Source organism: Canis lupus, chromosome 10 (assembly GCF_011100685.1).
Source record: "Canis lupus familiaris isolate Mischka breed German Shepherd chromosome 10, alternate assembly UU_Cfam_GSD_1.0, whole genome shotgun sequence".
Taxonomy (NCBI): domain Eukaryota; kingdom Metazoa; phylum Chordata; class Mammalia; order Carnivora; family Canidae; genus Canis; species Canis lupus.
Window position 1 is genome coordinate 23,036,954 of NC_049231.1, and position 18,595 is coordinate 23,055,548.

At 58.7% G+C, this 18,595-nt stretch overlaps 1 protein-coding gene across 5 annotated transcripts in view; it reads right to left on the reverse strand.

The window, feature by feature from the left end:
* Positions 1-1,054: 1,054 nt before the first annotated feature.
* Positions 1,055-18,595, reverse strand: part of MPPED1 (metallophosphoesterase domain containing 1) — a 77,967-nt gene continuing 60,426 nt past the window's right edge. For all 5 annotated transcript variants that reach the window (XM_038550284.1, XM_038550286.1, XM_038550285.1 and 2 more), the window contains exons 5-7: positions 7,331-7,446; positions 5,416-5,529; positions 1,055-3,450 (exon numbers count right to left, since the gene is read on the reverse strand). In XM_038550284.1, coding sequence (XP_038406212.1) covers positions 3,332-3,450; positions 5,416-5,529; positions 7,331-7,446 — 349 coding nt within the window. In that variant the 3' untranslated portion in view covers positions 1,055-3,331. The remainder of the gene's footprint in view (positions 3,451-5,415; positions 5,530-7,330; positions 7,447-18,595) is intronic.

Below are 18,595 nucleotides of genomic sequence, written 5' to 3' on the forward strand. Positions count from 1 at the left end.
ATCCCTCTGGGAGGGCTCTTCCAGACCCATGGCTTTGGTTATGGCTCACAGATGCTGACCTCAGAGATCTCCTCAGAGCAATCAGAGAGGATCAGAGATCCTCAGAGACGCTTCTCCTCCTCCAGGCCCACTTATCCCTGCAGCCATTGGACCTCCCCCCCTGCATATTCCAAGTGCACCTCCAGCTCCCGTCCCAACAAAACTCCCCATCCCTCCTCAAACCTGTTCTTCCAGCTCCCATTCCCCCTCCATGACTGGCAGCCAACACCATTGTCATCCTTGACTCCCCCCACCTCACCCCTCAGCAATTCTACTTCCTTAATCTAGCGCCACCTCCCTCATCCAAGGCAGCCCCATGGGAAGTGACCAGTGAATGTGATGTGGAATGTGTGTGGAGTGGAATGACTGTGGTGTGATGTGGAATGGATCAACAGATGGGAATGTGGGTGGTGGATGGATGGATGGATGATGGGCAGATGGATTGATGATGGATAGATGGACGGATGGATGGATGGGTGGGTGGATGGATGGCCGGGTAGATGGATGGATGGTTAGATGGATGGATGGATGGCCAGATGGATGAGCGGATGGGTGGGTAGATGGACAGATGGGTGGGTAGATGGATGGATGAATAGAAATGGTGAGACTTTTACAGCTTAGGTGGCTTTGAGACCTGGTGTCATTTTACCTGTCAATGATTTTCTTGGGTGACATCTGGACCGTAGTTTGATAAGGGCTGGGTTGAACATACTGCCTCCGGGAAGGGCCCACCGCTAAGAGCATCTTGATGTAAGTACTCTGTTTTGAGGAATCAGGCAAAGTACGTGAATGTCATAGGGTACCGAATGGCCCGGTGCCAGCCACCTCTGAGACTGCCCCACCCCTGGGGAAGCTGAAGCAAATGAAAGGACGCCAGTTGCTTCCACATGGAAGGTCTTTTGGCCTCTGAAGTCTGTCAAGGACCCAGGCCTGGGCTGGGAGGACCCCGTTCCTCCCCCACATGCCTCACACAACACCCAAAGACGCATAGGAAGAGGCGCCACATGGACATCTCTTTCTTTTTACAAAGACTTTATTGTCTGACATGCTTGACAAAAAAAAAAAAAAAAAATTACAGCCACAATCAAGTTATGCCAAAATGATTGAGGAGCACGCCATCATCTTTCATACCTCAAGGACTTTTAATGAATTTTCTTTCAAAGTAACAGCTGCCTTCATAACTTTTCCACATAAAAATACACCATATTCTGAAGATACCTTAGGAAAAAAATTTTTGAAGTTTATAGTTCTTGGTCCGAATAGAAATTCGGTAGAGGTGACTAAAAGGGCCTGTGTCTTCTCCACCCCGCGCGTGCACCTGTGCCCTGCACCTGGCCTTCCCCAGAGACCTTGTAAACATCCTCGGCCACCAGGAACCGCTTGGCCAGATTCCTGAAGTCCTCACCCCCCCAGGGCGCGGCTGGCCCCCGGTCCGTGCAGTGGTGCTGCTGCCGCGCTCCCCTCACGGATGGTGCCCCTCGCCCTGTGGGGAGCCCTGTGCCAGTGGGCAAGGACTCGGGGTCTCCCGGGACGCTGGGCTCAGACTACGGGATCCCACAGTGCTCCAGGGACTCTCTATGAGCAACAAATCAGAGAGGCTCTGAACAGGACCCTTAAGGGAAAAAAAGGAGCCTGGGGACCCTGCGTGGCCTTGTGGGGGCAGAGCTTTGGGCAGTGGCAAAGCAGAGGCTATGAAGCCAGAGACCAAGGCTCACGGCCTGCTTCTGCCCCTCTTGAGCTGTGTCCCCTCAGGCAAGTTATGTCACCTCTCTGATCTCGAGCCCCTCATCTCTAAAATGGGGCCAACCATGCCGATCTTGCAGGACCGCCTGAGACAATGAGAGAAGAGGGCGTGTTAGGGGCTGGCTGCCAGGCCTGGGCCTAGGGGGAAGTGAGCCAGCCCTCCTCTCTGGTGCAAGATTCCAGAAGGCACCAAAACGCTCAGCAATAGATATCAGTGGTGCCAGGTAATCCAATGTTGTTAAAAATCAAAATCTATTCAGAAAAATAGCCACGATGAACAAAATATCAAAATTTTGAATAAAGATAGACTCTGACCCTGCACGTGGCCATCCTGCCTCTCTCGCCTCACCGTGGTGAGACCCTGCTGGCTCCCTTGGGATCCCTCACAGATTCAGCCCCAACCCCCCACCCAGTCCTAATTTAAAGGAAAAAAAGAAGTCCCCCTGCGTGAAGCGGCCAGAGCCCAGGGCCTGCTCTGTCACCATGCCACCCTCCCGTCAGCACAACAGACTGGCACAGGCAAGGGCCAGGAAGCACTCAGCCTCTTCAGCTGTGGGCCCAGACACAGAACCCAAACGGTGCGTGGGGAACCCGCATGAGGATGGAACCCCATTCGAGGGCAGTAATGAGAAACACGAGGTCCACTCCATTAAGATAAGAAGGACGTGTGTGTGTATAGGTCTGTGCACCCCCACACGGGCACATACACCCGGCCTGCGTCTGCGGCCCCTCCAGCCTGCTGAGTTCTGCAGGGCCGAGCAGCCCCCACGGATCGGGGCCGTCCATGACTTGGGGACCCTCCATCTGGTCCTGGGCACTCACATGGCTTGTTCTGTAGAACCACCCCCACCCCCCAAAATCCAGGCTCCAAGCAAGCGCCTGGGATGCTCAGGCCATTGTTCAAGACGGCTAGATGCCCACAGGAAGAAAGCAGGGTCACAAGGCAAGGCAGACGGCTTGCTGGCCTGGCCAGGTGCAGTCCGAATTCCTGAGACGTCCCTGATCGCTCCCTCCAGGGCCTTGGCTGTGACACAGGCCTGTCTCCTCTCCGGCCCGGGAGGAGATGGCGGGTTCCTTGCACCCAGGCTAGAAAACCTACCCCCCCCCAGCCCTGGGGCTCGCAGCCTGTGTGGGCTCACAAACCCTCAGAGGGAGATTTTGTGCGAGAACTTCCAAAATGTGTCCAGGAGCAGCGGCTTCCCAAACCCACAAGGGTGTCCAACCGAGAAGGATGAGTCCGTCAGTTCCCGAGCAGGACAGGACCGCAAGCTTGTTAGGTCGTTTGACAAGGTACACGCGGGAATGTACACGCAGAAGACAGTCATGAGCACAGAACCCCTGACAGGGACCCCCAGGGTCCTGACTCCAGGTGACGGAGGCCGAAGAGTCAGGGGAATGTTTCTTCATTCCAAGGCCTCAACCCATCTGCTGGGCTGGTCCCCGTGGCCAGACGGGTTGTCTGCGTGGAAGGAAGGGTGGTTGGGGTCCGTGCTCTCGGCCAGGCGGATGTAGCTGATGTGGGCAGGAAGGGCTGAGACAGCGGGGGCAGTCAGGAGTTCCGGGGTGTGGGGAGGTCAATGACTATGGGCGGGTTCACAGGCTGGTAGTTCACGGTGCACACGGACGCGTTCACATAGGTGGTGGTCCCATCTGCCATGACACCGTAGCCTGGAAAGTAAGCAGACGCCGGTCAGGGCTGAGGGGTGAGGCCAGGGCCGGGCAATGAGGTGGTCTTAGTGGATAGTGAGAGAGCACTCGCTACAGTGGGCTGAACACATCCGGGGCAAGCTACCGAAACCCTCAACTTAGCCTCTTCATCTAGAAATAGAGGTGAGGATGACAGATGCTCCTCCTCGGGCTGCTGTGAGGAGCACATGAGATCATAATCCACCTACAGGGGCGCCTGGGTGGCTCAGTGGTTAGGTGTCTGCCTTCGGCTCAGGTCATGATCTCGGGGTCCTGAGATCCAGCCCCACATCGGGCTGCCTTCTCAGCAGGGAGTTTGCTGCTCCCTCTCCCTCTGCCTCTCTCCCCTCAAGCACTCTCTCTCTTGCTCACTTGCTCTCTCTCAAATAAATAAAATCTTTAAAAAACAATAATCCACATACAGTGTTCAGCCCAGTCCTTCAAAAGCACATGAATAGCACAGTGAGACCTCATCACTGACATCATCACCACCATTAGCATCATCACCATCATCATCACCACCACTACCACCACCACTACCAGCACCATCCTCATCACCATCCCCATCACTACCATCACCATCATCATTATCACCACCACCACTACCACCACCACCACCACCACCATCATCACCAGCACCATCATCACCATCGCCACCACCATCATCATCACCACCATCACCACCATCATCACCATCACCACCACCAACATCATCACGTACTTTCTTGTCTTAGCCTGTACTGCCATCATAGCCTTTTCCCACCATGACTACTTCTTAGAATCTTCATCTTTAAGCTCAGGTCACCTCCAAGCCAGAAGGGACATTCCCCTCCCCCTATAGGTTACCCATTCTTTGGTGCCCCCATTTTTCCTATACAAGTGTGATCTAGATCACACACAACCTCAGATCTGGTGGCATCACATGCCCTTGGTAGGGCTGCACAAAATGACAGCCATTATTGCTATTCCACAGCACATCCCACAGGGGTTGTCCTCTTCCTTGACCTCTCAGATTCTGCCTTTGGTAGCCTGTCTCCTGCCTAGAAGACTGTGAGCTCCGTGGGGCCAGGGGCGGTCTGATCAGTGCTGCTGTCTGCCGACACCCTGCACGGCCCTCGGGGAAAGGGCTGAGGCTCGTTTGCTTCTGAGCTGGAGACAATCTGATGTGGACCAGGCACATGTGAGGCCCAGGGGCCCTGGCCTCACACAGACAGAGGTTCAGGAGGCCAGAAGACAACTCTGGGGAACAACACCTGGGTCCCCATGCTCCATGGAGCCTGTGCACTTTCCGGTAGGGTGGGATGGGCCAGGGAGGCCTGGGGCAGGGGGATGAAGGTCAAAGGGAGCAAAAGGAGGAGGAGGTGTGCAAACGATCAGGCTACGGTGAGAAGCCCAAGGCCTAATAACGAAAGCCCTGTGTGCAGGTGTGGGGGCGCGGGCACTCAGGGCTGGACTGACACCCCCCGCCACCATCACAGCCACCCTGCCCGCTGCCCCTTGGGGGGAAGTGAACACCCCGCACCATTCCAACTAGGTGGACCCAGCAGGTGTCCCCAGCCCCCCGGGAGTAGAGCCAGAATGCCACGTGTGTATGTGTGTGTGGTGGGGGTGGAGGCGAGGTGCCACCACAATGTCTCAGGCGAGCAAGTGACCCTCCACGTTTATTAATACTTATTTATTAAGTATGCCAGGCCGCAGGGCGACAAGACCGGGCTGCCAGCCCTAAGGCCTCCCAGTGTGCCTCCGAACCTACCACATCCTCCGTGTCCCATCCAATGTCCCCTCCTCCGAAAAGCTCCCTGCCCGTGTCCCAGAGACTGTCCAGGGAGGCAGAGTTGCGGCCGGGGCCGGGCAAGCAGTGACCCCGTGTCAGGAATGAGCGGAGACGGGGGAGGAGGTGACTGGGTGGACGGAGGTGAGGAGCCCGCCCCCGCCCCCGTCACCCACCTTCGTGGATGTGGCCAAAGACGTGCAGCCGCGGCTGGACGCGCCTCTGCACTGTGTTGAGCAGCTCCACGCAGCCCACCCGCTGCATCTTCTTGGGGACCCAGTCCAGGAAGCCTGTGTGAGGAGACGGCGGGAGGGCGGTGATGGACGGGGTCCGGGTGGCCAGGCGCCCCGCCCCGCAGACCCCAGGCTGCAGCTTCGGGGTCTCCAAGTCACGGGGTCCCCGACTCCAGGCCCCAGGCAGACCCACCCCCGGACCCCCGCAGCTGTCCCTTGGCCGCCCTGCCCCGCCTCCGGGGAGGGAAAGCCTGACGGGAGCCTCGTCCTCTGCGGGGCCAAGCTGGCAAGGGCCCAGAGTGGGCCAGGCACTCAGGGTGGCACGTGAGCTCCCCCACGGGCTCAAGGCGGCCTCCAGGGGGCCATCCACCCATTGCAGAGACAGGCAAACCAAGGCCTGAGAGGGACGGGGGAGGCCCAAGGGCACCCCAGTGCTGGCAGCAGGGCTGCACCAGGAGCAAGATCTCCACGTTGGAAACTTCTTAAGCAAACATCACAAAACCCCGGGAATGAAGGGAATGAAGTCCATTCCACGCAGCACAGCTCCCGTGCGGAGTCTGGGTCCGCGCACCGCCAGCCTCCCGGAGCCGCCCCAGATGGCGGCTGCTCATTCTCCTCACATGGCTACGCAAACGAAGAATAATTGATTACTCCAAGCGAGACACCGGGGTTCATCTCGGCCCCTCTCGGTTTGGGTGGGCAGAACAGGTTTCTGCTGGTGGGGAAGGGGGATCCTCAAGGCCTCGGTCAGGCAGCCTGCTGTGTTAGTGCTGAGGGATGGAGGGGAGGAGAGAGGGGGAGGGAGAGGAAAGGAGGGGGAGGGAGGGAGAGAAAGGGAGGGGAGGAAGGAGGGAGGGGAAGACGGAAGGGGAGGGAGGGAGAGACAGGGAGAGGGAGGGAGGGGGTGGGGGGAGAGGGAGGGCCCACCGGGCCTGGCCATTCCGTGCCCCTCCACCCGCAGCCTGGAAGCCCTGGAGGCAAGCACCCCCAGAGTGGCCCCATCACTGCGGGAGGGACGGCAGGTCCCGTGCCCGCGGTGGGGGTGCGGAGGAGGCTAGCAGGCGCTGGGGAGCCACGAAGGGTCGTAGAGAGGCACCATGGCACAGCTGCGGGTTCGGAGGACTCCCTCCTGCGGATGCGGATGCGGGGACAGTGGAACGGAAGGGGCAGGACTGGGGGCAGGGGGAGCAGTGAGGGGGCCGTGGCAATCATCGAATAGGCCGGAGACACCGCCGGCCCCAGGTGGGGTCAGCAGGGCTGGAGAGGAGAGGAAGGGGCTGGGGCACAGTTCGGAGGTGGGATTGGAGGGACGCGCGGAGGCCAGGCCATGTGCGAGGGGACGGGGAGGGGTGGCCTGAGAGAGCCCCTGACCGCGGGACAGCCAGTGGGGCCTCGAGGCGGTTAGGCCACCGGAGTGCTGCCATCCGCCTGGACCAGGGAGGTGGCGGCGGGGCCTGGGAGGAGGCTGGGGCCTGGGGGCTGCCGGGATGGATGGCGCTGCAGTCCCCTAGGGGTCTCGCGGGGCAGGACAAAGCCCAGAGAGCCACCCTGAAAGTATTCTGCCCCGGGACGCGCGGGCCTGGAGAGTCAGGGCGCAGCCTCCCCTCCCCGCCCCGCCGCAGCCCCAGTGTGGAGCACGCAGGCCACGACTCCGCCCTCCCTGGGGCACTGCGAAGGGCCCACGGGGGACAGTCGGTGCTTGGGAAGCAAGGGGGGCTCTGGGGAGAACTGTCCCCTGTGCCGCAGCAAGCCGACTCGGAGCTCACAGGGGCTGACCTCAGGGCTCAGGCGGGGCCCCCCCAACCCCCCCGCGTCCCCCCAGCCCAAGCCGGCCAGCTGATGGCCACCTGGTGCTTACCCAGTGGTGGTCCGTGGGTTATCAGGATGTCTACGCCTTCGGGAATGAGGTTCCATTTCTCTAGCAGTGCTTGGCCTCGAGGGAGGTTAAAGCCCCAGCCATAAAACCAGGGCTGCCTACGGAAGAAGAGCAGGAGGTTCAGAGAGGCCGCGGACAGGAAGGGGGGGCAGGCGGAGGCCTGAGGTCCTCAGGACCTGCCTGATGCTTCGAAACTCAAGTAAAGGTGACGACCACCGGGACTCAGCCAGAATCCTGACCGACTCGTGGGCCGGGCGATGTCACTGGCATCCTCTTACCTTTTCCTCGTCTTTCAACACAGTTTTTGTTTTTCTAGGACGAATTATTTCCATAATTTTTTAAAATGAAAGTTTAAAAAGAATCAGCTTCTGCCAATGACCTCTCTTGCTCCAGGCTCTTCTAAGGAAACTCAGAGCACATGCGCACCCACCCCTCACCAGGAAAACGCTCCTCTGTCTTCCCGCCCACGGCTGGGGCAGGTAGAGACCCCACCCATCATCGCCACCATCACCATCATCACCACCCAGGGACCCCACCCAGAGAGAGTGGCTTCCGAGTGGAGGACAGTGATTCCTGCTTTCCCCTGAAGCTCCCAGCAGGCTGCGTCCATCCCCAGCTCTAAGGGCAGGGCCAGAGGGACCCAGGCCAACTGGCTCACTGGTGAACGTGTAACCCAGATCCTTCCATTGGAGGGAATCCCAGATATTTCTTTGGAGGATGAGGGAAGATGAAGCTGTCAACCCTGTGTCTCAACCAGTGAGCTTCTTGCCTTAGAAACTGTTAGCAGCTATTAAGCTGTCCCAAAGGGCGATGGCTGGACCACATGGCCCAGGGGAGCCCCTGGGTCAAAACTGCACCGGTCACCCACCATACCTCTGCACTTCTCACTTACATGGGCCCAAAGAAAGCCATTTGATTGGGCTTCCATTTCTAACAAAAGCATCCTACTAAGAACCTCCCTTTAGGCCTGAGTCATAAGATCTCACATTAACATAGCCCTTTAATGTTTACAAAATCCCCATCATCACCACCGTCACCATCATCCCCATTATCACCACCATCATCACCACCATCATTATCACCATCATCACCACCGTCACCATCACCACCATCACCATCATCACCACCATCATTATCATTATCACCATCATCACCACCATCATCATCATCACCACCATCAATATCATCACATACCATCATCACCACCAGCACTCTCACCATCACCAACATCACTGTCGCCACTGTTGTGGGTCACATTGTGTCCTCCAAAAACATAGGTTGAAGTATGAACCCCCAATACCTGTGAATGTGACTGTGTTTAGAAATAGGGTCCTTGCAGATATAATCAAGCTAAGATGAGGTGATAGCAGATTAGGGTGCGCCCCTAATCTAGTGACTGGTGTCTTATGAGAAGGTCCTGTAAAAACACAGAGACAGAGGGAAAAGGTCCAGTGACAATGGAGGTGGGGATTGGAGTGATGTTGTCTACAAGCCAAGGAGCACCACCAGAAGCTGGGAGAGGGTCATGGAACAGCTTCCCTCTCAGGGCCCTCAAAAAGGACAAATGTTGGTGACACCTTGATCTCAGACGTCCAGCCCCCAGACCGTGAAAGAATAAATGCCTATTGTTTTAAGCTCCCCAGTCTATGGCCCCAGGACATGATACAGGCATCATCACCACTATCACTGTCATCACCACGGTCACCTCCTCACCTGCCACCTCAGGGACCTTCACACAGGCAGCATGGGTGGGCAGACAGGTTTCTTTCTTTATGTTTTATGGACGAGGAGACTGAGAACAGGAATTATCACCTGCATCTCCTGCATACCTACTTTTTTGTCAGCTACCGTCCAAGTACACGGATGGTTTTCCTGTTACAAGAACCCTGTGAATTAAGGACTCAGTATCCCCATTTTACAGATGAGGAACCAGAGGCTTAGAGAGGTGAGGTAACCTGGAGACTTGGCCCCGGGCGTGCTGACTCCCAGGCTGGGCACCTCACTACCACTCACCTGCCCACACATACCATACAAGTCAGCTGGGAGGCTGGGCTTTCATCTTCAGGGTCTGTCGCGTGCCCAAAGTGGCCGCTAACATCCCTCTCATGGCCCATACGCCCTTCCAGGGTGAGGCTGAGACCTCTGGTTGTGGACCCAACGGCTCTACCTGTTGCCAGCCACCTCTTTGGAACCCCAGGCACCTCACGGAACACCATTTGAAAACCCTGATTTCGTCCCACCATGGTACATTCTGGACAAGAGGACTGAGGTTCGGTGAGGGGCGGTGAGGTGCCCAGGGTCACACGGCTCATCGGGGGAGAAGTCATGTTTGAACCCAGGCCTGAGTCTCTGTCCCCCCAGCCTTCATGCCTGCAGTACCATCTCCTGGAGCCCAGGTTTGTGAGGGAGGAAGATGGGGCACCACGGTGGCTGTCTGGGCGCCAAAAGTCCTTTCATCATTTCAGACACATGCCGAGTCCCCTCCATTGCCGGCCTTGCTCATCTGGGACCCCTGCCAGGAACACTGGGTCCCTGATCTTCCCCTCCTGCCTACCCTGCCCTCATGCCACATGTATCCTTCAGAGCCCTGCCTGCCCCACCCTGCCGCTCCTCCTGCACCCAGCAGCAGCCCAGAGGGGAATAAATGTCGCATTAGGGAATGGTGGTGAGTGACGGAGGCCTGGATCAACAAATCCCTCTGTTAACAGATGTCAGGACTTTTCCTGTTGCCTTGGGATTGCAGCCTAAACTTCAAAGCTCAAAACGATGCCCCATATTCAAGAGAGCCCCCAGGCCCTACCCAGAAACACTCACTAAAAGCGGGCAGAGCTCGCCAGGCCACCATGGCCCCAAGCCCCTGCTGACCTACGTTTTGGCTTTGAAGAAGGGGTCTGTTGGCTCCTGCCTTGTTCTTGTAGGCGAAGCCGAAAAGATTCCCTCATACCTAGATATGAGTGGATCCCGGAAGAACACCTGTATGGGTGGGGGCCTGGGATCTGCACTCTGAGGCTCTGGGAGGAGAAACAGATGGTGAGAAGGAGGCACAGAAGGGCTGAGTCCCCAGGTTTGGGCTGTCCAAGGGATCCCCAACCATAGGAAGCACCTGCCAAGTGAGGAGACCAGGTGTTCGGGGCTGGGAAATAGCAACTGGGTGGGCTGCCCTGGGGACAGTCCCCTCAGAAGACACCTCCTATCACTGGCAGGTCCACATAGGCCTGCCCTTGCACATCTGCATAAAGGTGAGAGTCCTCTCCACAGAAAATGCACCCCCCCCTCCACACACACAATTTTACACCCATCTTTAAGGCAATCTTGGGGTTGGACGGACTTGGGTGAGAATGGGTCCACCTCTTACTACCTGTGTGACCTTTGGCAAGTGACTCGACTTCTCTCTATGCCTTAATTTCCCCATCTATAAAACAGGGATAATAATACCATCTCAATAGGGCTGTTTGGAAGGATTAAATCCATTAATCCATATAAAGTGCTTAAAACAGTGCCTGGTTCAATGCATTGTAGCTGCCTTCATCACCATATCACCATCATCATCCCATCTCCATCATCACCACTATCACCATCATCATCCCATCTCCATCTTCACCACTACCACCATCATCATCATCCCCACCTCCATCATCATCATCATCATCATCGCAAGCAGCAGCATCACCACTATCACTATCACCAATACCACCATCATCACCACCATCATCAACATCATCATCATCCCATCTCCATCATCATCACCATCACAAGCAGCAGCAGCACCACCATCATCACCACCACCACCTGATGATGATCACCATCATCATCATAACCATCACCACCACCGTCATCACCACCATCATCATCACTATCGCTATCATTATTGTGGCCCCTTCCTGAAGCCCCCCCATGGAGGGTGCATGAAAAACCTTTGACCTAAGGCAGAGTGTTTCAAACTGCATTTTGACGGCTCACAACAACATTTTTTTAAAAGGAAAAGAGAGCATCATCAAAAAGAGTACCTCCTAGCAGGGAAGGATACTTCAGTTAAATGTATTTATATTTAAATAGACACCCACGTATGGATGTAGTGAGTCACAATGTAAAGTGCTTTTCCTACCATGGTTCCTGGTCAGAAACGGCTAACAGTCCCACTCCGCATCCACCCGAGGCTGCTCCTGCTCTAATAGTCTGAGCTCACAGCTCTGCAACCCTGAAGACTCTGGGTACACTCAAAGCCCCCTTTTGGTGGAACCAGGGCAGACTCACTGCAGAAAGGGCTGCAGCAGCCTGGAAGCCACTCAGAAAGCCAAGCCTAGTGGTCCTCCCAGGAGCCCAAAGGCCTGTCAGCCTCTGGGGAAAGAAGCAACGCGTTTCTGGCACTGCCTTCCAAATCCGGGATCTATTCTTCAAAAATCTAATCAAATATTTACAAGACGGGATGAGGCCTCATCTGCATGGAGAGAAGGCATCTGTTAGTTCCTGTGAGCCACAGCAAGGGGTAGCTTCTTGAAAGAGACACTTCGAAATAGATCAGAGACCCCACAGACCCCCAGAAGGAGACCCCCGCAAGCCTCTGCCGGCCTCAGCTTCCCCTCACCCAGCACCACCGAGTCTTCCTCTGGGGCAGCGGTTCCCCACGGAGACACCTGCCCCGTTCTTGGAAAGACAGCACCTCAAATCCTGGGAAGGCGCCGGGAGGCCCTGACGGCTGAGTTGCTCAAGGCACGGAGGCTGGCATCAGACCTCCCGGCTCTGGGCCCCCGGGCTGCTCGCTTCACCTGTCCCAGCAGAATAACGATGCCTGTGCCCCCAGACCTTCCCCCCAAGGGCAGGGGCATCCCTGCTGCCCGCCGTGACCCTGCACAGAGGGGAGGAGAGAAGGGGGGGTGAAGAGGCTTGCGTTTCACTCCCACTATGAAAACTCCTAAAGGCCCAGGAGCTCCGTCAATGGGAAAGGGGAGGTTCTAGATTTTATTGAAATTTTAGGAGAAGGAAGCGTCAAATCATTCATGCAGACATCCAGAGGAGACATTTCCCAGGATGGCCCGTGGGCTGGGGGATACCCTCTGCAGGCCAGGGGCCTTGCCCAGGGCAGCCTGCAGCAGGGCCCGCGTGGAGACGGGCTCTTCACGGTGACCTCGCCCCCTCCCCAGAGGCCTTTGACCGGCCCCTCCTGCTGATGTCCATTCAGCTCCTCCAGGGGGAGAGGAGACAAAGGGTGGCCGCAGGTCCTCCTCCGAGAGGAAGTTGGCCCCAGAGGCCCCAGCGTCTGGCCAATCGGCCTCCTCACCTCGTAAGGCCCTTTGGAGCCGGAGGTGAAGTGCGTGGCTGCCCTGGTTTCCCGCCAGGGGACAGGGCAGCCAAGGGCCACAGGGCCGGCCACCCAAGCAGCCGGGGCCCAGCCCACCGCCTACTGGCCCACCCACCTCGGGGGCAGCTGTGGTCCGGGACCCTGAGTGCCCCACACGGGACTCTGGGGCCCTGCGAAAACCCAGCCCCCGCCTCCTGCACCCAGCCTGGCCCCGCTGGGGACCCGGGGCCCGACGTCTACACCCCATCCGGGACACCGCACAGGCCCCAAGGAGGTCGGATGAATCAGAATTCCGAGTGAGCAATGGGAGGAGGCTTTACGTCCTGAATTTCTGTCTTTCTGTTCTAAAGTAACCATTGGAATAATTTTCTTACAGAATGATAGTTGCCATGACAACCAGAGCAAATTTTCCTTTTCTGAAACAGATGTCTCATTTAGTTGAAAATTAGAATGTGAACAAACCCATGGGAAAAATTAATTCAAACTTTAACAGAGCGCTGAATACAATGTAATCTCTCAGAGGTTAACCCCTTAACAGCTTTTTTGTGCGCTTATGGTAACCTTCGAATCCAGTCTAATTAAGCCCGCTTAGCCAATATAAATGACCTCCTCGTGGCCAATCATTAAACGATTTCCCCCTGAAGCGTGAATCCGGATCCCCCAACGGCAGACGGGAGGGGGACGCTCGTCTGCAGAGATCGCGAAGCGGAGCGCACTCCGCGCTGCGGGGAAGGTGTACCCAGGGGTCAGCCAGTTAGCCTGGGGGGTGGCCACCCCATTTCCTGGGGACGCTGGGGTGTGGGCGGAGGAGGCCTGGGGTGCCCCGGGGTGGGGCTGAGCCCAGCGGGGCACCCAGGCCAGGGCACAATGCCCGAGGGCAGGCGTAGGGGGTTCCCTTGACCGGATTCCGAGGGGCGTGGCGGCGACATCAAGGGGAAAGCCACACAGGCACAAATCCAGATGCAGAAACCGGGGTGTGGGCAGGGTCACAGGCTTGCCCAGGGTTACCTGGGGACCAAGTGACACAGCCAGGGCTCGAACCCAGACGGTGATCCCAGAGCCCGTGCTCCCTGCCTCCATGCCAGAGGCCTTCCTCCTGCCTCCCCTTCCTCTGCGCGCCCCGCTTACCAGCCACTTGCACACCTCAGCTCAGTTAACCTTCAGCTCAAAGTCCTGGGAGGCTCCCACTTTAACGAGAAGCAAACAATGGCACAGAGAGGCCAAGTGGTGTGCCTGAGGACACACAGGACCAGGGGTCCTGGCTCCTGCATCGGGGGCCCAATAGGTGCCTGACCCAGAGAGGCCCCCACTGGGGTGGCCGGGCCGCAGGTCCCCCCCCTTCGATGGCAACCGCCTGCTGCCCCTGTGGGTAGCTCCTAAACGTCCCCCGCCAGGTCCCAGCCCAGCCCTGGCCCTGCTCTGCCCCCGTGGAGCCTGGCTGGACGGAGAGGAAGCAGCCTGTGACTCTGGTTCCTGGTGCCCCCCCTCAATTGTCCCCCATGTGGCTCCTTTACTCCCAAGCCCTCCATGGCTCCCTGTGCCTAGAAGACCAGCACAGACCTCAGGGCCTGGCACACAGGGTCCCTGGGCTCTGTCCCCATCCACCTGCGGAACCGTCCTGCTCAGATTTCCCACTGAACTCACCACCTGCCAGCCACAACAATCCTGTTTGCTGAGCACAGCCCAGCCTTTCCCACCTCTGGGGCTTTTGCTCCCGCTGTTCCAGCCACCTGAAAAGCCCTCCTTAGCCTCTCTTCAGAGTCCATGACTCAATATTTGTTAAGGCTTGGCTTAAAGGCCCCTCTTCCAGGAAGCCTTCCCTGATCACCTCCATCCCCCAAGCACAGGTGACCCTCCCTGCTCTGAGTGCCCTCGTGGTGGCTCCCTCAGGGTGGGCTCAGGTCAAATCACCCCTAAATCCCTCTTGCCCAAAGGATGGCTGAGCCTGGGTGGACTCAGGAGGGTTGGCTCATGGTGTGCACGAACGAATGAACACGATAGAACCAACGGCCAGGTGCTGTACCTGGCAGGTGGGCAGGTGGGAAGAACTAAGCATCTGTCCTCTCCTCTGTGCTCCCTCCCTCCTGAGCCCACCCCCTCCCCGAACCCCTGGAGTCACGAAGCTCCGACACCTGCAACAAACATAAGCACCAGGACACAGACCCTCACCACCCACTGAGCTTCCAGTCTCCCCCACCATCCCATGACCGGCCCGCAGGACCCATGTGCCCATTTCACAGATGAGACTTCAGAGGGGAAGCAGGCTCAGTGTGTCACACCCTCTGCATGCCGCCTCACCTCCTTCGGGGACCTTCCCTGCCTCCCAGGCAGCCTGCGCCCCAAGGTCCGGGGTGGAGGGCGGCTGCCCTGGCAGGTGCTGGGCCAGGCGTTCTCACCCCGCCCTCCTCCTACGAGGGTGAAAGCTGCAGCCTGGGCAGGACGGCGGCCTGACCCCCACGGGCAGCTACAGAGCACCTCACCCGGAGGTCCCCATGTCACTGGCCCCACCAGCTGCCCCGGGGGGGGGGGGGGGAGCGGAGCTCCCGTCTACTGCGGGGGAAATCGAGTCAGTGGCATACCTGGGTTGCTCAGGAGAGCTCGTGCTGACTCCTCACCCCACAGGTGGTGTCCCCACACCTGGGAACACCCCACAGTTCGAGCCACGGCCGCCACCTGCGCAGCTCTGAGGGAGAGACGTTTGCCTTGCTCCTTTTCCTGGCACCTCCTCGAGGGCACGGAGGGAGCCCCCTGGGTCAGCTCCACCTGCCTGCTGCCTGTGAGGGGGCAGGGCCCCACAGGCTGGCGACACGTCCCCAGGGACTGTCAATCACACACCTTGCCCTGCGCACAACAGTTCCGGCAAGTCAGCAGCAAGATAAGTGGAACCGAAGAATGGGGTCCTTTGTCATTCCTAATTAATTTCCCCCACCCTTACGAGGTGCAGAACCATTCATCTTTTGTTTCGCTGGGACTCTGCAGCCCCGAGAAGGCAGACAATTCGTTTCAAACATTAATCTCATGTAGAATGGTGCGCATATGTGTGGAGGGGCCTCTGTAGGGAAGATAACAACAACGCGAAATCAGGACCGATAAGGACAGGGAAGGGCCAAAGGACACAGTCCGAGAGAGACAGAGAGAGAGAGAGAGAGTCTGGAGTGTGCACAATCAGGGGGTTGTGTGTGTGCATGCATGTGTGTATGGTGTGTGTATGTATGATTGTGTAAGTAGGTGTGTGCGTGTGTGTAGCTACATGCGTGTGTACATGTATGTGGTGTGTGGGTTGTGTGTATAGCTGTGTGTGTGGTATGCGTGTGGGGGGGTTGTATATGCAGATGTGTGCATCTTTGTAGCTGCATATGTGTGCATGCATGTGTGTGGGGTGCACAGCGTGGGGGTTGTGTGTGTAGGAGTGTGTGTGTAATTGCATGCATGTGTTGTGCGTATATGTGGTGTGGGAATTGTGTGTGTAGGTGTATATAGCTGCACGTGTGTGTTCATACTTGTGTGTGTGGTGTGCGTGTGCAATGTGAGGCTGTGCAGGTAGGTGTGTGATGTGTCTGCACGGTGTGGGGGTTGTGTGTATGGATGTGTGTGCGTAGTTGCGTGTGCAGTGTGTGGTACAGGGGTTGTGTGTGTAGCTGTGTGCAGGTGCATGCGTGGTGCAGTGTGTGTGTAGAGGCAGCAAGTGTAGGGCCGGGGACCGTGAGGTATTTCTTCCCAATATCAAAATTCGTGGGCTGCCTGCGATGTGGGGGTGACAACTGTCGGAGTGCAGGGGAGGGAGGAGAAGGGCATCGGTGGCAGCCAGACCCCTGGTGGTAGACATGCCGGGGCCCGGGGAACAAGCAGGGGTCTGAGGGACATGCCAGGGGCCGGGGAACAAGCAGGGGCCTGGGGGACAAGCAGGGGCCTGGGGGACATGTCAGGGCTCGGGGGACACGCCAGGGCTCGGGGGACAAGCAGGGGCCTGGGGGACAAGCTGAGGCCTGGGGGACAAGCCAGGGCCTGGAGGACAAGCAGGGACCTGGGGGACAAGCCGGGCCTGGGGGACATGCTGGGACCTGGGGGACATGCCAGGGGGTAGGGGACAAGCCGGGACCTGGGGGACAAGTGGGGGCCTCGGGACCTGCCGGGACCTGGGGGACATGCCGGGGGCTGGGGGACACCTGGGCAGTGCTCACGGTCGCAGCCCTCGAGCACGCGGCCCCAGGGCACACAGCCGTCCTCACCGGTTGGCTCAGGACAGGAAGGGCCCCTCACCAAGGCCCCGGCGCCCCCACCTCGCCCTGCACGGAGGGGAGAATCCAAGGCCGATGTCCCAGAAGTGGGACCCAGGGACCCGGGGAGCCCCTCCTGGGCTCTGCAGCCCCCGAGGCCTGCGGGCTGCTCCAGGCTACCCCGAAGCTGAGCGAGCCCGCCCCCCCGGGCTGGAGCCCCCCAAGCCTCCCCTCCCCGTCCACGTGCCCCGTTGTGCGGCGGGTTAATAGGACGATGCTGCAGCAGCTCCCGGGGATCTTGCCGCCCCAGGGCCTGGGTCTCGGCCACAGCGGGGAGGGAAGGCCCACCTCTCCCGCCTCAACGGACGGGGGGGGGGGGGGGGGGGTGGGTGCGCAGCCTCCTGCCAAAACCCCCTAGAAATGCGAGAGGAACAGGAAAGATCACAGCTCCAGGGGCGCAGGCACTGGCCCCCTGGGAACCAGGGAACGTGGGTCTTCTCATGCAGGGAAGTAACAAGCGGGAAGCCCCAGGGGGCCGGGGGGGGGGGGAGCTGGGCTTGCCACCCCCCTCGGGACAGCTGGGCCCCCAGAGGGCTTCGGGGGCCGCAGGGGACGGGGCCAGAAAAGGCTGCCCACTGACCACAGGGAGACAGGACGCCACCCCAGATGGAGGAAGACACCCCAGACCTCGGGCCACGGCTCGTCCTCCGGCGGGTGAGCCCGCAGGCCCAGGAAACAAAAGGAACCCGTCCCCGCACCGAGCGCACCCACAGGCCGGGGCGGGCACAATCCCGTCCGAGGGGCACCCCAATCCAGGCTGCCCACGACTGCCCCAGACAGCGCTCTGCAGAACAGGGGCGGCCAGCGCCCCAAACACCGTGGACGGTCATTGGAGGGAGACTGAACGAATCAATGCTTTCGAAGGAACATTAAGGGTTTTCTTAAGAGAAAGAGCAAAGGAGTGTGGGTGAGCGGCTGGCGCTGCGCCGGGACTCGTGGAAGGAGCCAGGGGCCCGGATCGGGCAGGGCCGGCGTCCCCACGACCCCCGCGGCCTCCGACGGCGGCCGGGCTCGGCGTCGCACCTGGGCAGGGTCCCCGGCCCTCGCCCACGTCCCGGTGAGAGCATCTCGGGGCAAAGAAGAAGCTGGGGTTTCACTCTATTGGCCTCTATTCGGTTTTCTCCCAAAGACCTATTTGATGAAGTTAAAAAAACAACTTTTAGTGCCCCCTGGGTGACCCAGTGGTTGAGTGTCTGCCTTCAGCCCAGGGCGTGATCCTGGGGTCCGGGAATCGAATCCCCCCTCGGGCTCCCTGCATGGAGCCTGCCTCTCCCTCTGCCTGTGTCTCTGCCTCTCTCTGGGTCTCTCAAGAATAAATAAAATCTTTAAAAAAAAAAACAAACCTTTTAGCATCGCTCTGTACCCACTTCTGCAGGGAGCCTCCATCCTGCCCTCAAGCACCGGGGGACCCTAAGCCAGTCCCTTCACTCTTGGGTCTCGGCCTCCACGGCGGTCCAGTGGGGACAAGGACCGCTGGAGCACCGGGCCTCAGGGACCGCAGCAGGAACAGTGACAACGACGACCGTCCCCTCAGCAAGCAGAGCCTGGATCCCTTGGGTTACAGGCAGCTCCGTGCCTGCCCCCAACCCACCCAGCTGGCCTGCCCTGTGCCCACGGAGAAGAGAGGGAAGGACGTGGAAGGCTTGGCCCTCAGTGGGCAGCCCCTGGCCG